This window comes from Acanthaster planci, linkage group LG18, assembly GCF_054643075.1.
Source record: "Acanthaster planci isolate LZ-2023a linkage group LG18, COTS_SCS, whole genome shotgun sequence".
Taxonomy (NCBI): Eukaryota; Metazoa; Echinodermata; class Asteroidea; order Valvatida; family Acanthasteridae; genus Acanthaster; species Acanthaster planci.
Window position 1 is genome coordinate 10,804,364 of NC_141794.1, and position 18,096 is coordinate 10,822,459.

The 18,096-nt window shown below is 43.4% G+C and overlaps 1 protein-coding gene across 1 annotated transcript in view; it reads left to right on the plus strand.

The window, feature by feature from the left end:
* Positions 1-16,651, plus strand: part of LOC110978710 (coiled-coil and C2 domain-containing protein 2A-like) — a 32,275-nt gene extending 15,624 nt beyond the window's left edge. The window contains exons 18-37 of the mRNA XM_087148727.1: positions 649-808; positions 1,656-1,740; positions 2,345-2,498; positions 3,321-3,468; positions 4,683-4,821; positions 5,348-5,560; positions 6,011-6,103; positions 6,586-6,677; positions 7,321-7,488; positions 7,673-7,703; positions 8,570-8,679; positions 9,050-9,245; positions 9,608-9,763; positions 11,140-11,337; positions 11,584-11,673; positions 12,145-12,402; positions 12,661-12,783; positions 12,937-12,995; positions 13,692-13,863; positions 14,218-16,651. Of these exons, the coding sequence (XP_087004853.1) occupies positions 649-808; positions 1,656-1,740; positions 2,345-2,498; positions 3,321-3,468; positions 4,683-4,821; positions 5,348-5,560; positions 6,011-6,103; positions 6,586-6,677; positions 7,321-7,488; positions 7,673-7,703; positions 8,570-8,679; positions 9,050-9,245; positions 9,608-9,763; positions 11,140-11,337; positions 11,584-11,673; positions 12,145-12,402; positions 12,661-12,783; positions 12,937-12,995; positions 13,692-13,863; positions 14,218-14,406 (2,834 nt within the window). The 3' untranslated portion in view covers positions 14,407-16,651. The remainder of the gene's footprint in view (positions 1-648; positions 809-1,655; positions 1,741-2,344; positions 2,499-3,320; positions 3,469-4,682; positions 4,822-5,347; positions 5,561-6,010; positions 6,104-6,585; positions 6,678-7,320; positions 7,489-7,672; positions 7,704-8,569; positions 8,680-9,049; positions 9,246-9,607; positions 9,764-11,139; positions 11,338-11,583; positions 11,674-12,144; positions 12,403-12,660; positions 12,784-12,936; positions 12,996-13,691; positions 13,864-14,217) is intronic.
* Positions 16,652-18,096: the final 1,445 nt, after the last annotated feature.

The following is an 18,096-nucleotide window of genomic DNA, read 5'->3' on the forward strand; positions in this document are numbered from 1 at the left end:
TTTACTCTAACCCTGCAAAGAACAGGTGTTTTGGACCTTATCTTTATAGCCAGGTGCTTGAGGAATTCCCATTATCTAAGCTGTCCGATTACCTTTTTTTTTTCTTTGAAGCTACCGTGTACCAGTATATATAGATATAAACTTGAAGAAATCTGTTATCTAAGAAGTCTCAACTTAAGCTGACAGCGTTTTTTGTTGTCAAATTTAACATTTTTGCTGTATTATCTTGGAAAGATTTCACGACAGTGGTAACTCGCATTACATCAGCATTGAAATTTCTAAAGGCTTTGCGCAGGTAAAGGAAACATTGTACAGTGATGTCAGGGAAAATGTAGAGCTCTAAATGTTACCCCCTGGATTATTTAGGGTTGATCCATCCTGATTTCACATTAATTCTTACAGTCCCCAAACCTCCAATACTTGAAGCAACGTTGACTGTTTATCGTGTTAATTTACCCATAATAGATGTCTGTTCACTCGTGCCCATTTTGAAAAGGTCAGTCATGGCAAAGCAAGGGTTGGGGGAGGGGGTGGTGTCAACTTGGCTGTTGTTGAAAAGACGTCATTGCTGACTCATCGATTACTTCATATCCATCGAAAAAGATCGTGGCCATAATTTATTTTTTGGTATTTTGCCATTTCTCAAAGGCGAGCCAATCATCACACCGGAGCTGAACAACACCGCTGTCATCACGCCCACCCACGAGTGCCCCAAGGCCGAGCAGTCGCGCCGGTCCGACTTGCAAAAGTGCAAGTGCTTTGTTAAAGTTCTCTTCAACCAGAAGGAGGTATCCAGAACGTCAACCAAGTAAGGGACCCTTGAAAGCGGGTCTTCTTCCAAGAGATGCACCAACGTCATATAAGACTCAGGCACATTAAAATGAGAAGCAGTTACAGTTTTAGCGGTGGGAGAAAAACCCCGGAAAAATTTTCCATGTAAAACTCATGGAATCAAGTTGGGACTGAAAACCCAATCCACATGTGTGGTCTGAGCTGGGAATCGAACCCCGACCGCAGAGGTGGAAGGAGAGGAAAGAGCCACCACACCAACCCGATTCCCCGGGCCCTGGCCCTGGCATGCACTTTTTTATTTGTAGGGTTACAAATCCACATTTGTTTTCAGCAAAATGGAAAAGAAAAATAGAATTCAGCATTTTAAATTTTATCCCCCCCCCAAACTTGTGATCATTGCTGTAGTTGTATCCAGTGACATCTGGTTGTCAAGTGCAGTTGGAAAATAATTTCATGAGGTGCGATATGGATTGTTCCATTCCATAGGCGAATGGAACATTCCATTTGATGCTGAATAAAAGTATGTTTTCCTTGGCATGAATGTGAAATATTCATTATTGGTTTGTCTACAGTGCCTGATGATAAATTACGACCGGAATAAATGCCAGCTTTACCTGTTTATTCAGAAATTTCCTATGACCATAGAATAGAATGTTAAACCGTGGAATAGAACTTCGCTTTTAGTTTAATACATCAGAATTGTTCAGACAAACAATTCATGTGGCACATGATCAACAGTTCACGAAGTAGACAACAGGAATTTCTCTCCATGTGGATAGTATTCAGCATCGTTAGTGTGAATGAATATTTTCTAGTGTCAGTCTCAAGAAGTTTGTTTGCTCCTTCAACACTGTCATCTGCAGATCTCTGACGTCAGAGTTTACAATTCATTTTGGAGAGATTTTCAACATTCAGATCGTTCAGTGGCCCGAAAGCGTGATTCTACAGGTGAGTGGCTAAAGTGGTGTCTCGCCAAAGTAGGAAGTTAGAAATGGGAGAGCATGAGAGGAAAAACAAAGGGAAGAAGCTGTGCAGTGTAAAAGTATTACTCATGGGTTTTGTGAGAAAGAAGTGTAATTTCATGGGTTTTGTGAGAAAGAAGTGTAATTTCACGGGTTTTGTGAGAAAGAAGCGTAATTTCATGGGTTTTGTGAGAAAGAAGTGTAATTTTTTGGGTGAGGTTTGGCACTTTGCCAAGATGTGATGTCTACGGTGATTGAGGAAGCAGACTGCAAACTCGATAGTTTTCACTGTTAAAACTATTGTTTAAATAATTTCATAATATTAAATTCTCAGCTCCAAATATTCCTGTTGATGGTAACTGCTGGTTTTTCCGGATTGAAAAGCACCTGCCAAATTCCCATATTTGGGGAAAAAATGAGAAATCCCTATTTGGCTCTGATTCAGCATGGCAGCCAATTTTATCATTCTGTAGATTAGCACATATTGAACTGGTTTATACACGTAGTTACCCCCGACAGATGACCGAAAAAACTCCTGATTTCAACTTGGCTGGAGTTTTTTCTGTTGAATTTTTTTCATGTGCCTATAGGTGTTTGAGACGGGAGCTTTCAGTAGCGCCCTCTTAGCCGAGATCTACTTGGCCGTCCCGGAGACCCAAGTCACCGCAGACAGGGTTCATCTGGAGGAATTTGAGTTCAGCAGCGATCAGCGCGTAGCATTCGATCACAGCGCAGTGGGAAGCGGTGAGAGGACATTGTTGGGAGGGGTATCATTTCCTTTGCAACACCATATTAAGAAATGAAGCCTAAAGAAATACATCTTACTGGCTCCTGTACTGTTTTTGTGGTTTGCATTGGAGGCTTTGCATGGCAGCCATCTTGGAGGTCAGTGCTGTTGCTACCCACATATTTGTGTGAGAAGGCCCTTTGTGCATGTTGTTGCGGAGCAAAGAGCTTACCCGCAAGATGGTTGCCATTCAAAACCTCCACTCAGGAAAGCTGTTGTTGGATGCACCAATATACTTGCAGTGCATCGTGGGAGAAAATTGACATCAATTTCAGATGTTGCAGTACCATAGTTTGGAGTAATCCAAAATGACTCAGTTGTAGATTTTGTTTTGAATATGAGCATTTTATTGCGGTATACTTCTTTTCGCATGAGTGATAAATTGTGACTTTTGGTGTTCTGTAAATACTGTACATGTGTTCTGTAGAACAAGTCAGAAAAAAATAGCAACCTGCTTACTCGGATGGGAATCAAACCGACGACTTCCTGCCTACTAGTTCAAACATCGCAACCGTTTGACTGAGAAGCTTGTTTGGGTTAGCTGAACAGTTCAAGTCTGTTGAAGCAGTAAATACTTCAGTGAAGACTTGTGCAGGACTGTGAACTGACAGTGTTTTCCAAGCTCTTTCAAAAGAATCTACAAGCTTTGTCAAGTGGGAGTCGAACCCATGCTTACTAGAGCTTACGCCTTACCTATTGGCCACCAAGCTTGGCAATCTTCTTGCCGACGTTTAACATCACAGGAGCAAATGACTTTGCTCTGTTCCCTCCCCCCAAAGGTGTCTCCTTTCAGCTCGGTGCCGGAGATTCAGCTCAGCAGTTGACACTGCTAACGTCGGGGGTTCTGATGTCCAGTGTGGCATGGGGGTTGGGGGAGGACGACACGCCCCTCGTCCCACCTGCCAATCAGAACACAAACGCATTGAGGTACACATTTCAAGTCACTTTATTCTTGATGATTAGTTCTGTACATGTGTTTGTAAATATGTGACCGGCTCTAGAAAAATGGGTAATAAGTCACCTGATTTAAGTTATGAGTTTTGATATGGCTGGATTCTGCACATCAAAAGCTACAATTTGATATATGAATGACCCCTGCAGTGAGCTGCGTACCTGAGATATGTAGACATTTGTATATCCACATTTTCGGATTCAATCAAGAAAAAGCTCATTAAGTGTAGCGCTTTGAAACACAATGCTACGTACGATTTGCTATTGAATGATCATTTTAATCTTTATTCATCAGTATCTCTGTTTGTAGTCACAAATTCTGAAAGTATAAATGTTATCAAAGCTATTAAAGGAAAAAAAGACAAAATCACATAGAACAGGCCGTTATGTGTTTTGGCATTGCGCGACTTAATACCCTGTTTTCTAGAGCGGCTCGCATATTGTATGTTGCTGTAGTGCACTTGAATGGAAAGGTTTTTGCTCAGCACGACAAACATCCCTGTCTACACAGAAACAAAAAAAAGGGATTTTTTTCGTTTGATCCAGAAGGTAAAATCATCGTTAAAAAATTTGTACTTCTCTGCCTTAAAAGTGAGACGGGCAACATTAGTTCCTTTGGAAGTCAGTATGCTGTGGAAAGTTCGTATATGAGATCTGTGTTAACCCTGAACATCGTGAATTTTCTGATGTCCTTTTATTTCATGTAATGAGTTTTGAAACCAGTATATTGTCCGTTAATTTGTATGTCATGAGGAGCTTGGCCTTCGGCTGATGGCATTTGTTAATAAAGCAGTAATGATAATAATATTACTCAGCTGCAGTTAATAACTTCCACCTTTTGAAGACTGTGCCCAGATTTCTCTATGACTACAAGGAATATGTTGTTCATTGCGCAGGTTTGAACACACTGTGGTCATGTTAATCACTAGTCTTGTCACAAGTCCAGAAGTCCTTTCAGAAGACCGGCCAATAGTAGCAGGGTGAACAGTGGCAGAGGAGTGCTCTTGTTACAGGTCATGCGAATAGTTGCGACTGGGCTTAAGAATAGATGACTTGTGATGGACTTGCAGGACTTGAGATGGACTCAGCTCTGATAACGGTTTGGAATTTCGGCACTTCATGAAGTGCCTTAGCAAAAGCTATTTGAAGCAAAAAAGTGGGAAAATTTCACCATGTTTTAATTATGGTAGTGCTGTGAAGCATCTGGATGCTGTGGCAGCCATCGGAGCTACTGGGATGATTGACCCGGAGAGGCTGGCCAAGTGGGTAGCAGAGGCTCGACTGGACCCCAATGATCCCGCCAACGCCAACCTGCTCTACCTCATGAAGGTAACACCACCATCATTTTACCCAAGTAAACCTTCCTAAATCCTTCAAACTCAACCAGAGGGCTTGTAGGATTGATAAGGGTAAAGGAACAGCCATTCTAACTTCCCATGGGACTCCATAATACACTAATATTATGGAGTCCAGCGTAATCTTCCTTGAGCAGAAGCACCCCCTCACCGGTTGAAAAGAGCCAGGTTGTTGGGGAGCGTTCATTTTGTTCATAGTGATGCGACCGTAGCACGTGCATTTTCATTTGTGAGCCGACTAAGTGCAGTTCCCACCAAAGGAGCCTCCGCCCTCTCTTGATCCCGCTCGGGCCTCAATACTTTAATACCTCACTCTAATAAAGGCCTTGTTCAAATTAGTTGGCCACGACTTGAATTAACACACGCATTTATGGAAAATGGATGAAATAGCTAGCTGCCGACCTCAATAGCCACGTATATTATGTCCAGCCGTAGCCTAGTACCTATTGACATGGGCTGACACGGAAGCAGTGAACCGACTATTTTCTCCGTTCACCCAGGATGCCAGAGCAGATGATGGCCAGGGATACCGGGTGCCAGACTTCTTCCGGCTGGAGCAGCTCCAGGCGGAGTTCAACTTCACGACGGACGAGGAGCTGGCCGCCCTGAAGCGGCTGCAGCTGATCGAGCTGCGGCAGAAGGAAGCGCCGGAATTCCGCAACTACAAGATGATCCCCCTCCTGGAAAAGGAGATACCGGATACGCTGATTGCCGTAAGTGTTAACCAGGGGTCGGTGCTGTCAAGTACTTCACTAGTACTCACAAAGGCTTCACAGGGACCTTACAGGTACATCACACTTACCTCAGATACCTGGAAAAGGAGACACAGGATACACTGATGTAAATGTGAACCAGGATAGGTTTTATAGTCAAGTATCTAATAGTACTCATAAATGTTTCACAAGTACCAAATACAGGTACATCACACTTACCTCAGGTACCTGGAAAAGAGATACAGCATACACTGATGTGAATGTGAATCAGGATAGGTTTTACAGTGGAGTATTTCACAAGTTTTCACAAGCACTTCACAAGTGTCACAGTCTTGGTGCTAGCAGACCATGGAATCAGGTTGCTCATTGGCACATCTGATTTCTAAGTGAAACAATAAGAAATAGTTGACGGATGAGGCGATAAGTTTTATTTATCGTTTCATCATGTAGGAATATGAGAAACGGAAGAAGAAGGAAGAAGAGGGGATTGTTGAAGAAGACATGGACCCACACAGAGTAGCTGTCGCTAAATTCCTCGGAAAGGTATCTCTGTCCCCTCAGCCTTGACAAACTTGTTGCGCCATGCACAGTGGCTCTCTGTTAAGTTGAACGGTGGGTTTTGCTTAGCTGGTGTGGGCATGAGTTGATCATTTGTCCTTTTGTAGTTTTCTGAATTTAATTTAAACAAACACATTGGGATGATTAGAAATGGTGAGGTTTGGAGTCCGTGTTTCATCTACTGAGTTTAAGTGCTATTTTGTACGAGCGGCTGTTAGATTCCACAAAGTCAGACCTGATCTGGTAACTGCTCTTGTCTAGAATGTCATATTTACACCAGTATTTAGGCAGATGGTGTATTCTTGAACTTCTCTGGCAGTTGATAATCCAGTGCGCTACTGTGGACTGACACCGCAAAACTAACTCCAAGGAGAAAAAGTATTTGATAACCGATCACTTCATTTTGTCTATATCTGACATAATGACCGAATGACTTAGAAATATTTTGTTCTCGGCGTGCATTGTAGGTACGAGAGCGAGTCATTGCTCGATTCAGGGCAGCCCAGCACCAGTATTCACTGCACGACGTTGTCAATGAAGAACAGGTGCCAGACATCAGGTGAAGCAGGTGTTTATGTTGTTAAAAATGTATTTACATTCGTAAGAACAAAGACAACTTTCCGGTTTAAAGCAAGGCCATTGTGTCTATGAAATCTTTAAGCATTTAATTAATCAACAGGTGTGAAAAGTGCAGGTGTAAAAAACAGAGCTAATCCATTTTCAACCTTGCAATAACACTCAACTTTAAAAACAAATGTTATAATGTACATTACTCTGTATACATACATGTATGGGGACTGTCCGTCCCATCACATTTTTGAGACCTCTTTGAAATCTGACTTATTAAGAGAATTTCTTTGGTTAAGAAGAGAAATGCTGAATTATGTATAAGGGGTTTCCCCTCCTTTCAGTATGTGGCATTTATGAGGTTAAAAAAAAGCTGGCATAAAGTCTTCATAAACTGCAATACTCTAGGGTTTGCGAAAATTTTATCAAACTGAATGGGCCGAAGATTTGGGTGGGGGGGTTAGAAAATTAAAAGTATTAAGATTGTATCGTAGGTTTGGGAATACCGTTGAAATGTCATACTGCGTCTTTGTTCATTGGAAAGGACTTAGCAATGTATGTTGAGTTGATAGAAAATATTTCTGAAATTGGTCCCTGCGTGGATAGTCCAGTATTTGATAATGTTTTCTGCGCAGCATGCTGGGGGGCACGCTGGTCAAACTGTTTGAGCCGCGGCGTCCACTCCGGCCGCAGCGGAAGGAGAGGAAGACGGTGACGGCGCAGAACTTGTCCGGGCTGGACGTCCGGCTCCTGGTCAACATCGAGCGGGCCGTGGACATCCCAGTGAGAGCGGGCACCGGAAGGTACGGCCAACGAAACAGGGCTGACTTTTCCCCACTTTGACCCCACATTTCCCACAATTTCCGCACGGTAAACAAAGGCTCTTCGGCCTAACTCACTACTGTTGAAAATGCTAACTTGAAATTTAAGCTCTTATCCACAACCTTAATTGCCCATTGTTTATTTCCATTTTATCACTCCCAACAGACAAGGAAGGTCAGGTCAAGCATCCTCGGCAGTAAGTGGATTTCTCCATCCATATTTTAACAAGGCACCTGTCCTTTTTAATCAGTAGGAAGTGAATGTGGTCATTACTCTTCCTTTTGTAGCTTGAACTCGACATCGTCACAGGTTTTCTATCACTTTTAAATGTTGTCCCGTCCATAAAGCACACTGTAAGGGAACCTCGGACCAAGTCCTCACTGACTGGTTAGCCCTAAATGATCCCAAGCCAGCCAAACTCCAACACCAGGGTTTGTGGGAATCTGTTAGGATGAGTACTGCAGTGGCATAGTGACTGTGTTTCATTTAGGATTAGGCATATCACAAATAAACAGAGTCCATCTGTTAATGTGCACAGTTTACTGTAGGGTTAAGTTTGGATTTTTGTCCAGCCCGACGTGTGTATGTTAACACTGTATACTCAGTGCAGAAATAGTTGTTCGCGGTGCCCGCTGCTACATCTGATTCAAACCAGCCAGCCGACGCCGGCAAGCTGGGTGGTCGAGTGGTAAAGTCGTCTGCACTCATAAGCAGGAGGTGGTGGGTTCCAGTCCCACCCAAGTGCGCTTGTGGGTTTTTTCACAAGCCTTTGGGGGCATACACTGAGTATACAGTGATAAAATACACGTCTGGCAGGGCAAAAATCCAAAATTAATTCCATATCCCTAGTGCAAATCCATCTTTGAAATTACTGTATGGTGTCGAGAATTCGCAAGGATGCGGAAGGTTACTAGTAAATTGCCCTTTACCGAATCGGGGTTAGGGTTAATTATACGAGGGATCCATTTTCTTATTCAGCATTCTTCAGTGAATTGAAAAGTTTTTTGATCCATTAGAAGAAGCAGTTGTTTCAAAATTGTATTCATTTTTTTCATCTTACAGCCTCAGGTCCGGCCATTTGTCGAAGTGACGTTTCAGCAGACCGTTCAGAGAACCAGCGTGACGGAGGGACCCAACCCCAACTGGAATGAAGAACTCAGACTTCCATTTGTGTAAGTCAGAGAAAGAGCAGATCTTCTACAGATTTCCACTGGCATGGCTTCTTGGTTTCTTCCAAGTCCTTTTTGGCTGGAGCCTGCAGTTTGGAACAAGTGGTTTTTTTTTCATTCAGATTTTTTACTTCCAATTTTTTGTTTTCCCCTCTGAAATTTCTTTCTCTGGAGTGCCATTTTGTTCTTGAACAAGGGACAAAATTTCCTAATCTTTGGTCACCCCCCATAGCTCGTGAATTTAGGAGACTACAGAAAGCCTTATAGCCAGCCAAGCATTGGTGTGTTTGGGGGGAAGGTCAAAGGTGAAGATTGCACTCTAGTCAGTATCTATTTTATTATTTAAATTGTCTAATCATTGTAATTCTTGCAGGGCGCCTAACGATGACTACTCCTCGGCAAACCTTCAGACCGTCAAAGACACAATTTACGTCCACCTGTTTGACGAGGTGGTGACGGACCTGCTGGAAGACGACCGTGACCGGGGCACCAACATCCACCAGCGGATGGAGAGGAGGTGGCTGGGTAGCATCTCCATGCCTTTCACCACTGTCTACTTCCAGGGCAGGGTAGGGGTCCACCCCATTCCCCCCGCCCCCAAGAATAGTTCATTGATCTGGAATGAATTATGCATGAGGCTTGGTCAGCATTGGCTCTGCGTGAACCAGTGAGGGCGCTGTAGCACCTGTTCACAATTGTCTAAGGGTTCCCAGAATAAATCATGCACGAGTCTTGTCATCGTTGGCTCTGCGCATGAACCCATGAAGGCTTTATAATGCTGCTCACAGGAGTCAAGCGAGGGTGCTCTGAATGAATTATGCAGCTTGTTTTATAAATTTTGGTGTCTCTGCACAAGTGCTGCTCCAGTTGTGTCCTGTGAGGAATCGGTACCTAATATGATCAGGTTGTCAATTTTGACTGTGACCTCCAGGTTAGCGGGACATTCCGCATGGAAGCACCCATGGTCCTCTTGGGCTACGATCGCAGTGCGGAGAATGTCAACCCCGGGTCGGCCAATGCCACTTACCTCACCCTTTTTATTACCATCGAGCCGCCGTTGACGTCTCCCGAGAAGCTGAAAGAGAAAGTGAGTTAACTCGCTGTGAGTTAAAATGCTTCACAAGTTTTGTGTGCGAGGCAAAAGTCAAAGACGAACTCAGGGGTTATTAAATCCTTTTGAAAGTCGCAAAAATCGAAAGTGGCATATACCTGTATAAGTTTTCCAGAAACAGAGCAGCAGTCAGAGATTTGGAGTGACTATTTTGATTTCGTTGACACCAGTGAGACTACATGTCCTCTTTCAATTCCTTTCTCTGAGCCTTTACAATCACCTTTACTCTGTGGTTTACCCGAAGGGGGAACGATCCCAGGCAAAAACTTAGGTACACCCCAGGGTAATGCCCATTTTATTATTAGAAAAATGTTCACCTTGGCAAAGCCAGTCTTGCCGCTGGCTGTCACCGCCAGCAATCAATCACTACTAATTTGACAGCATCAGAGGATGAAAACATCTGTTCCAGCCAGTCAAAGACCCCCATAAAGTTCCTGGCTGGCAGGCTGGTATATATATAGGTAGTGCGCAGGTGGACTGTTCCCAACAGCTGTGTAGCAGTACCATGCTGACCTTAGGGTGATGAATGATTCAGTAAGGGCAGATTTATAGATTACCATCCATATGGTCTGATCAGCATTTCTAATTTGTGGGTAAGTACTGTCAACTTTTTTTGCCAAGTGAAAAAAATTTGAAGAGTTCCTGGCATGGTGAAAAAGTCACGGCGTGGATTTTTGGAGTATGATCAAAGCAGCCTCGTCGTGACTATAGACTGCTTTCATGGAGCTGATCAGGCACAGGAAATTTGGCTATTAAAGCACACTACAGATATTTGCGAAGTAGTAACAGGTTAACCAACAATTGTATATTGTGTATCTAACCTGTTCCCTGCTGATCGTGCTCAGCACATTTGCTTAGCAAGTATTTTTGCTCAGCAGACATCAGGCATGGTAGCCCGCTGGTATGGCATGCTGGCTGGTAACCAGCTTTTGCTGCACAAAATAATCCCTGTATTTAGCAAATTTGCATGACGGTCATCCTCGATAGATGATGCCTCAAGCACTGATTGCTTTCGACATTTTTGTGAATGTTGTTAGGAGTAATTAAGAATTGTAAGATGTTGTTGAGCATGTCATTAGTGATTGAAATGCAATTGGCATAGAGGTGAAAATAGACAAATAGAATAATGAGGAAATAGCTATTAAATTTAAACCTTGCAATGGTACAGTGATGTAACAAACGGCCGCTCCCTTTAATACGAAGGACACTGGCATTTGTTGAGGCTGAGTTTTAGAACGAGTATGAAATGTATTAAAGAGAGGTTCAAGTCTCCGAAATAAATTTCAGATCTCTTCCTGGGTGTTGAATGAAACCAGCTCAAAAAACATTTATCTACCCATTTCTATGCACAGTTTGATTCCAACGAGGACGAGAAACTTCTTGCCTATGCAGAGAAATACCAGACTGAGTCCCTGGCCAAATTCCCCAAGCGCGAGCTGTTGACTACCGTCATGGACATCAATGGCAAAGCGGTCTTCATTACGCGCTACTTCCGGCCGATTAAACCGCCGGATGACGTGATAGGTGACAACACGGGTGTCAAGGCCGCCGTGAGTTTGTCCTAGTCCCTCCGTCATATTAGCACTTGCTGATGGTATTATTTTTAGCTGAAAAATCATGACTTTGGGAAAAAAGGCACGATATCGGCCAACTTTTGATATATTACCAAAGGCCCGAACTACTGAATAAAAGAGTCATTCAAACAGTTTTTGTACATGATTTCTTCTTGCAACTTCATATTTTTCAACACTCTGTACTGTCGGCACCATTCGATCTTTGTCATGTGTTTCCTGTAGGAGAGAGTTGCCCGCTTCGTGGCCTTGATACCTTTTGTCTCTGACAGCGTTGTCTACCCAGGCCTCTGTGACATCTGGAGCACATGTGATGTGAGTGTGGCATCTCTCCTGCGATATGAGAGGCAGTTGCAGAATTTTTCTATATAACTCCTAATACATAGGACTAACTTTCCAAAAAGATGCCAAGTAGTTCCTACTCATCTGAAAATGTTCAAATAATTGTTTTTGAAATTTGGAAAATCACGAGTTTACCATAAAAAAGTTAATACAGAACACAATAAATGGGTATTTTAAAGGGACGCCTTGAGGCAAATGAAAATGTCTACCATGGACCTATGCTGCAGTGGGCCCCTAAAAACTCTGGTGAATTTTTTTCACAGATATGTCATTTTCTTCCAATCTCACGCCTGAGCTGTTCTAGTCAGCTGTTCACTGTGCGTTCCTCGGTCCACCCACTGGTCATGTATTTGGTTATCTGTATAGCCATCACAGTGTTAATACCATCTCAGTGACCTCATTCCAGTTATTCCTTTCGTCTGTTCGTCCCCTTAATGCCTGCAGCAATTCCTCCAGATGCTGCAAGGAGACGAGGAGGAGCACGCCGTCCTCCTCTGCAACTACCTGCTGCACCTGGGCCGCAAGGCGTGGCTGATCAGCGGGTCCGCCATCCCCGAAGGGCCCACCACCTACGTCCTGACCCGGGAGGACGTCGGGGGAGGGGATTACTGGATCTGGAACCCCTCCACAGGGGAGCACTACTCCCAGTTTGACAGCTTCTGTCCCCTGAAGTCAGTCGGGTGCCTGGTGAACCAAGAAAATGTGAGTGGTAGTGTGGCTCATGGTAGTCCTGTTATTATATGAAAAAATCCACTATGATAGTTACTCGTAAGCTATTAGAAATTTGGGCTAAGATTTGTGTCTAATTCTATGTCTTATATGGTAAAGATTACAGTCATAATGCTTCTGTAGTTAGACATTAGACAGATGATTGGAAAATGTTCCCTTTTCGAAGCGTAATTTTCACCTCTGTAATATTGTGATCCTTGTGCTAATTGCGAGCGTGTCTTGTGGCTACAGATTTGGTTCAATACCCAGACACATGTGGAACCCCTCCGTATCGACTTTGACATCAGCAAAGCCAAGCTGTGGAAACCCTTCTTCGGTCGCAGCTACCCCAACCCAGGCCTGTCCAGTGTCCAGGTAGGCCATCATTTACGAAGGAGGCCAATAACAGACGCAAAGCCAAGGTTTAGATGTGTCTAAGGTTGGCAGTTAATGGCTTTTCTGTTGTTGCATTCGTGTTGGTTTTGTGAAATATTGTCTAACCGTATCTTTGGATTTTCGTGCTTACAGCCAACGGAACTGAGTTACTACAGAACAGACAGAGATCATGTTGCAGATCTACAGGATAAGTGAGTGTTAAACTGATTTGGTTTTGATTTTGATTTGAGTTTTGATTCCATATTTAATTTTATCATTTGATTTGATAGTGATTTTGATAAGAGTCAAGTTGAAGAAGGGATTGGCAATACCACTATAACTATCTTTGAACTTGGAGTGTTCAAATCCATGGAAAAAAAATACTTTTCATTGTGGGAAAAAGTCCACATCGCATGACTTTACGACATAGGTGTAGGAACCATACCTTCTCTATGCTTTTACAACAAAATCTTGATACTCTCCTTGTCAGGAAGTACAATACCACGATCATTGGCTTCACTTCATAGACCCACATTGCTGCAGCTTCTAAAAACCATACAGTAAATAACTGATGTCAGCTCACGATCTAGGGGCAAAAAACCTTGCTTGATAAATCAGGTTACCAGCCAAAATTTCATGTGATGTATACTGTATTGGAATGGTATTTAGCTGTCTTTTGGTTAGCATGACAATCAGATAGAGTGTTAGCTAGTAATCTTTGTTATTTAAGCGAGATTTTTTCACGCTCCAGCAAACTTTGTGCTTAAACAGCTCTATGAAATTGGCCCCTGTATGGGCCTTTTTGAGTATGAACTATGGCAATTAGTAAAATACTTCACTTGGTACAAGCTGCAGTTGCCATTAGTTTTTTCCAGTATCCATAGTATCCTGTTAAAATTCCCCGACAGGATCGAGAAGAAACTCCGGGATTGCATCATGGCATGGCGGCCACGCCACATCACCCGCTGGAACCGTTACTGCACCACGGTGTTCCGGCAAATCCTGCGTAAGCTGGAGTTCAGTCAAGCTGGCACCAACGAGCACCAGGGGGAACTGCAACAAATCTTGGAATCATACAATGTGAGACTGAGGAAAATATGAGATACCGTCACCGTCTCCTTCCTAGCCCATCCCTGTCATTTTCCCCTCCCCTTCCTCCAACCCTCTTCCCCACCCATGTCCTACCCCTTTCCCCACCCCTTCCCAACCCCTCCCCCACCCCTTCCCACCCCTTCCCCACCCTGTTCCTTCATTGCTCAGGTGCCGTCCCAATTCAGAGTGTTAAGAAATGCAGTGGATTCTGGGAACAAGATCTTAAATGGTCATCTTGTGAATCAAGTGCTTACCTACATGTAAATGACCATGCATTTGCCAATTGGCCTACCCATTTGATACCGGACGTAACACATTGATTTACTGGTTCCCTGCTTTCAGCTGTGTGGGTTCCCACTGCAGATGTCCTACACCGAGATGCGCACCGTGGTGGAGAAGGTGCGGAGTACCAATGTCCATGCCAACGAGTCGTCTGACGTGGAGTTTGGGCTCGCCGTGCACATACATGCCTATCCAAACAGCGTGCTGTCCGTCTGGGTCTATCTCGCATCTATGACGAGAAAAAGATAACACCGAACCCTTGAGAGACTAGAAATCCACCTGCAAAAGTTTCCGAAGTCAAACCTTTTTTTACAATTGCAAATCCCACCCTTAACCATCAACATGAACAAGGTTTCTTAAACATGCATCACCAGTCAACAGCTTGTTCCTCTGGAGTCTAATCAAATAAATGATTTCATCAGAAAAAGTTGCACCGCTTCAGAAGAAAGTTACACGCTGGACCACTATCAGAAACAAGAAGATGACTTACAAATCGGCCAAAGGAAAATTGATCTTCGGACCATCTTAATCTCTCTAATTTCTCCTGAAGCCACCCGATATCGTTGGAGTTTATCCCATCTTTTCAGGCACACTTATCTTTGGGGGGGGAGGGTGTGTGATGCAATGCCCCACCCCTGGTCAAAAAAGGGCATGGCATTTCCCCAGCCTAGTCTAACCCATGACGACACTCATGCTCTCTGTAGATGTGTGCAAGGTAGATCCATAGCAAATGTTTTTGGGGGGCACAACTTCTTTTTGGGGGGGAGGGGGGAACTAGGGGCGCAACTTGAAAACAGGAGTTTCTCATGTGCATCTAATATTTTGGCCATTCTGGCGCTGAAGCTGCATTTTGGGGCTCTTTACACGCTTTTGGAAGGACGGGAAATAAAATAGACTCCAAATTGCCTTCTGTTCTCTCATCTACCAAACGTTTGGTCCCCCTAGGCCATCCCCCCCATCTGGCCTTGGATGTGCATCAGTGACAAATTAAAGGGCAATTTTTTTATATTTCTTTCGTACGTTTTAGCTGTCAGACGGGTTAGGTAAAGCAGCATGGTCCTACTCACAGTTTATACCACAAGCTTTGTTTTATGTAATTGTGAACTGCAAGTTCACAATAAGGACAAATAGGTATGGAGCAAGCCGTGGGATCATTTCTGAAGTGCAGAGGATGTGGTTCGTTAGGCCTAGTGCCTACGGAAGGGGGAAATCAGTTTTGTCACCAGCTGCCCAGGCACCATTAGTGTCCATCAAAAACGCCACACAGGGAAACCTGGAGGGGGGGGGGAAGTCCCACCCCTCTCTCCTCTCATGGAAGCATGAAACTGAAAGCGCCAACATTCTATAATTATGCATATCACAGGGGATATTGAGGAGTACTTAACGAGTGAAAAAAATGGATGGTCATTTTTTAGAAAAAAAAAATTGTTTTGCTCCTGAAGCCGAGACACTTCGCTGGGCCACCCGAGAACATGGGGGGGGGGTGTTAGGATTATGCCCACCGTCACAGCTGTAAGAGTAAAAGTTGGGAAAAGCCCAACTCTTGGGGGGTTAAAAGGTGACGAATGTGTCACTTGTTTCCTGCACGGTAGACCTTTTGGGGGGAAAGTTCGTTGCACGAATAGGTGAAGAGTTTGGGTTATGAAACCCAGCGGAAATCCATTAATGTTAGGGTGAAATTAATAAACAGCTTTCATATGAGTCAGCCATACCTTACAAACTTCCGAATCAGTGACTAGTATATAGTGTGTATATATATATATATATATAGATAGGCCTACGTTGGGTAAGGCCAAAGCCCGCAATATGAAAATTAACATCTCCCCAACTCAAAGTACACCTTGAAAAAGTCTTACTCGTTAAAACTTGTTCCTGTGGTCATATACCAACCAGCCTCAGTACAGTTCAGTCTCACGCCAACCTAAATTATTCATTTGCGGATAATTTACGCAACGAAACCGTGAGTATAGTTGTTTTCATTTCCTAATTTGAATTCTCATTCATGAAGTGTCGTCCCCACACCCTGTTGTCATGATTTGGAGTTGAATTGCTGTCTTTTTAAGGGGTGATTGTACACGCTGAAGTGCAAGAAAAGTTCGAAATTTTGATAAGCCTTGAAAGCCCTGTAATAGTCGATTGTACCAGTTTGAACTTTATTTGTTCATTTCATGTGTGGTTCATTTTAAAACTGTTGCTGTGCCTAAATTTTCTGTCATTCGATATTCGCATGAATATCCCAGCCGTCAAGCCTTTTTAGTCAGTGTAGGCCAGGTTCCGACACACCTGTTTCATCATTGGATTGATTGCTGTCACCTATTACACCCGACCTTTTCTCCCAAATATTGATTGGGAATCGACTTGATCCAAAAATATACTTGTTTCTGTAGCGACATTTTATTCCGTCCAAAAGGATCTTATCAGATGTAAATAACATTTGTGAATAGTTGAAATATTTGACTGAAATAAAAGATGCTGTGGTGGATTGGATGTAAAATTTTGTAGCTGTCATGCAGCATTTTTTAATAGTTTGGGAGTATTTCTATAAAGTTATTGTCGACCCATTTACGCATGCGCGCGGTAACGGAGAGTGGTTGAATAAAGCGGTTATACCGCGCGATATTTTGCATTTGGACAGGAGCGGAGACTCATTCGATACTTATGATGTTGCATTTTGTTAATGGCCTATTCCACAACAATGACGTAGCAGCTTGACCGTCACTTCATACTCAATAACATCGGTGATTGGTCGAGACAAGCAGTCTCAGCTCAGTTCATTCGGAAAATGGCTGTGGTTTTTCAAGCACCTGCGCAGTTGGATCTGCTCTGAATGTAAATAATCTGATACCAAAACCAGGTGTTCTATCCTGTCCATATTTTGACCACGCAGAATGCCGTTACCACACGCGTTAATGGGCACTATTGCGTTGTACAGCTGAATATGTGCCCCGAGTTCCGATCGATGATTCAAAACATCTAGAATGTTCAAGAAATCCTCGAGTTTGCATGGGAAACTGGCCTATGTAGGGCCTACCAATGACGTCGCACATAATTTATCTGTACTTTTCTTTGGAGCCATTGGGGGCCCAGTGCCAGTTGCACCATACGCACGTAAAGAAAGTGTGGCGTCATCAGTGCATCAAATGTCAAACCGGAAAAACTGAACGATGTTCTTTCAGGGCCATCGTAATAATGATTTTTGTCTCGTTGCTTTACCGATTGCCTTCCCATGGACCCTTTTACTAATGATTTTATCAATTATGCAAGCATGCGCATAAATGGCCATGACAAGGCCAGAAGCGTGAACGGCCTATTGTAAATGCACCGCGGAACAAATTTCGAAGTCACTGTTTCTTCAATTCTGAGAGGTTACCTTTCTCATTTCTGTCCTTTCAGGAAACCTTGTAAACACAAGTTTTTGATTCAGGAAGGTATAATGATGCATTGAATATAAGGAATCGAGAATTTGCATGCTTGGTACGAAACAGATAATTGAAGTCTTCATAGTGCTTTTCACTATACTGGTCGATGGAGCGGAAATTCGCCAACGCTTTTAACAGGCAATACATTGTGGGTTACTTGCTGTCCAAGTCTTGAGCCGTGTTCACTTTCTGTTTTCCTTCCTCCACTAGTTAATTGCCCCTCTGCAGCACACTAATGTCGGTGTTGGGGACATTTGAGTAATTTTTCCCCCGACCATTTGGTCAGCAGGTGGACCATTGTCAGTTTTGCTATCGACTTGTTCACAGTTCCATCAATCACTTGAATTTGCTTTTGGTTCCTCATCAAGTAAAACGACCGGAAAAGCAGTCCGCTACCCGGTTGCGATAGTGCTGAAAGCTACACTTTGACATTTGCGGTTGATTAAAGTTTTCCATGGATCGGGGTCGGAAGCTGGACTATAAATACATGTTTTTTTTTATTATCATAACATGCAGGAAT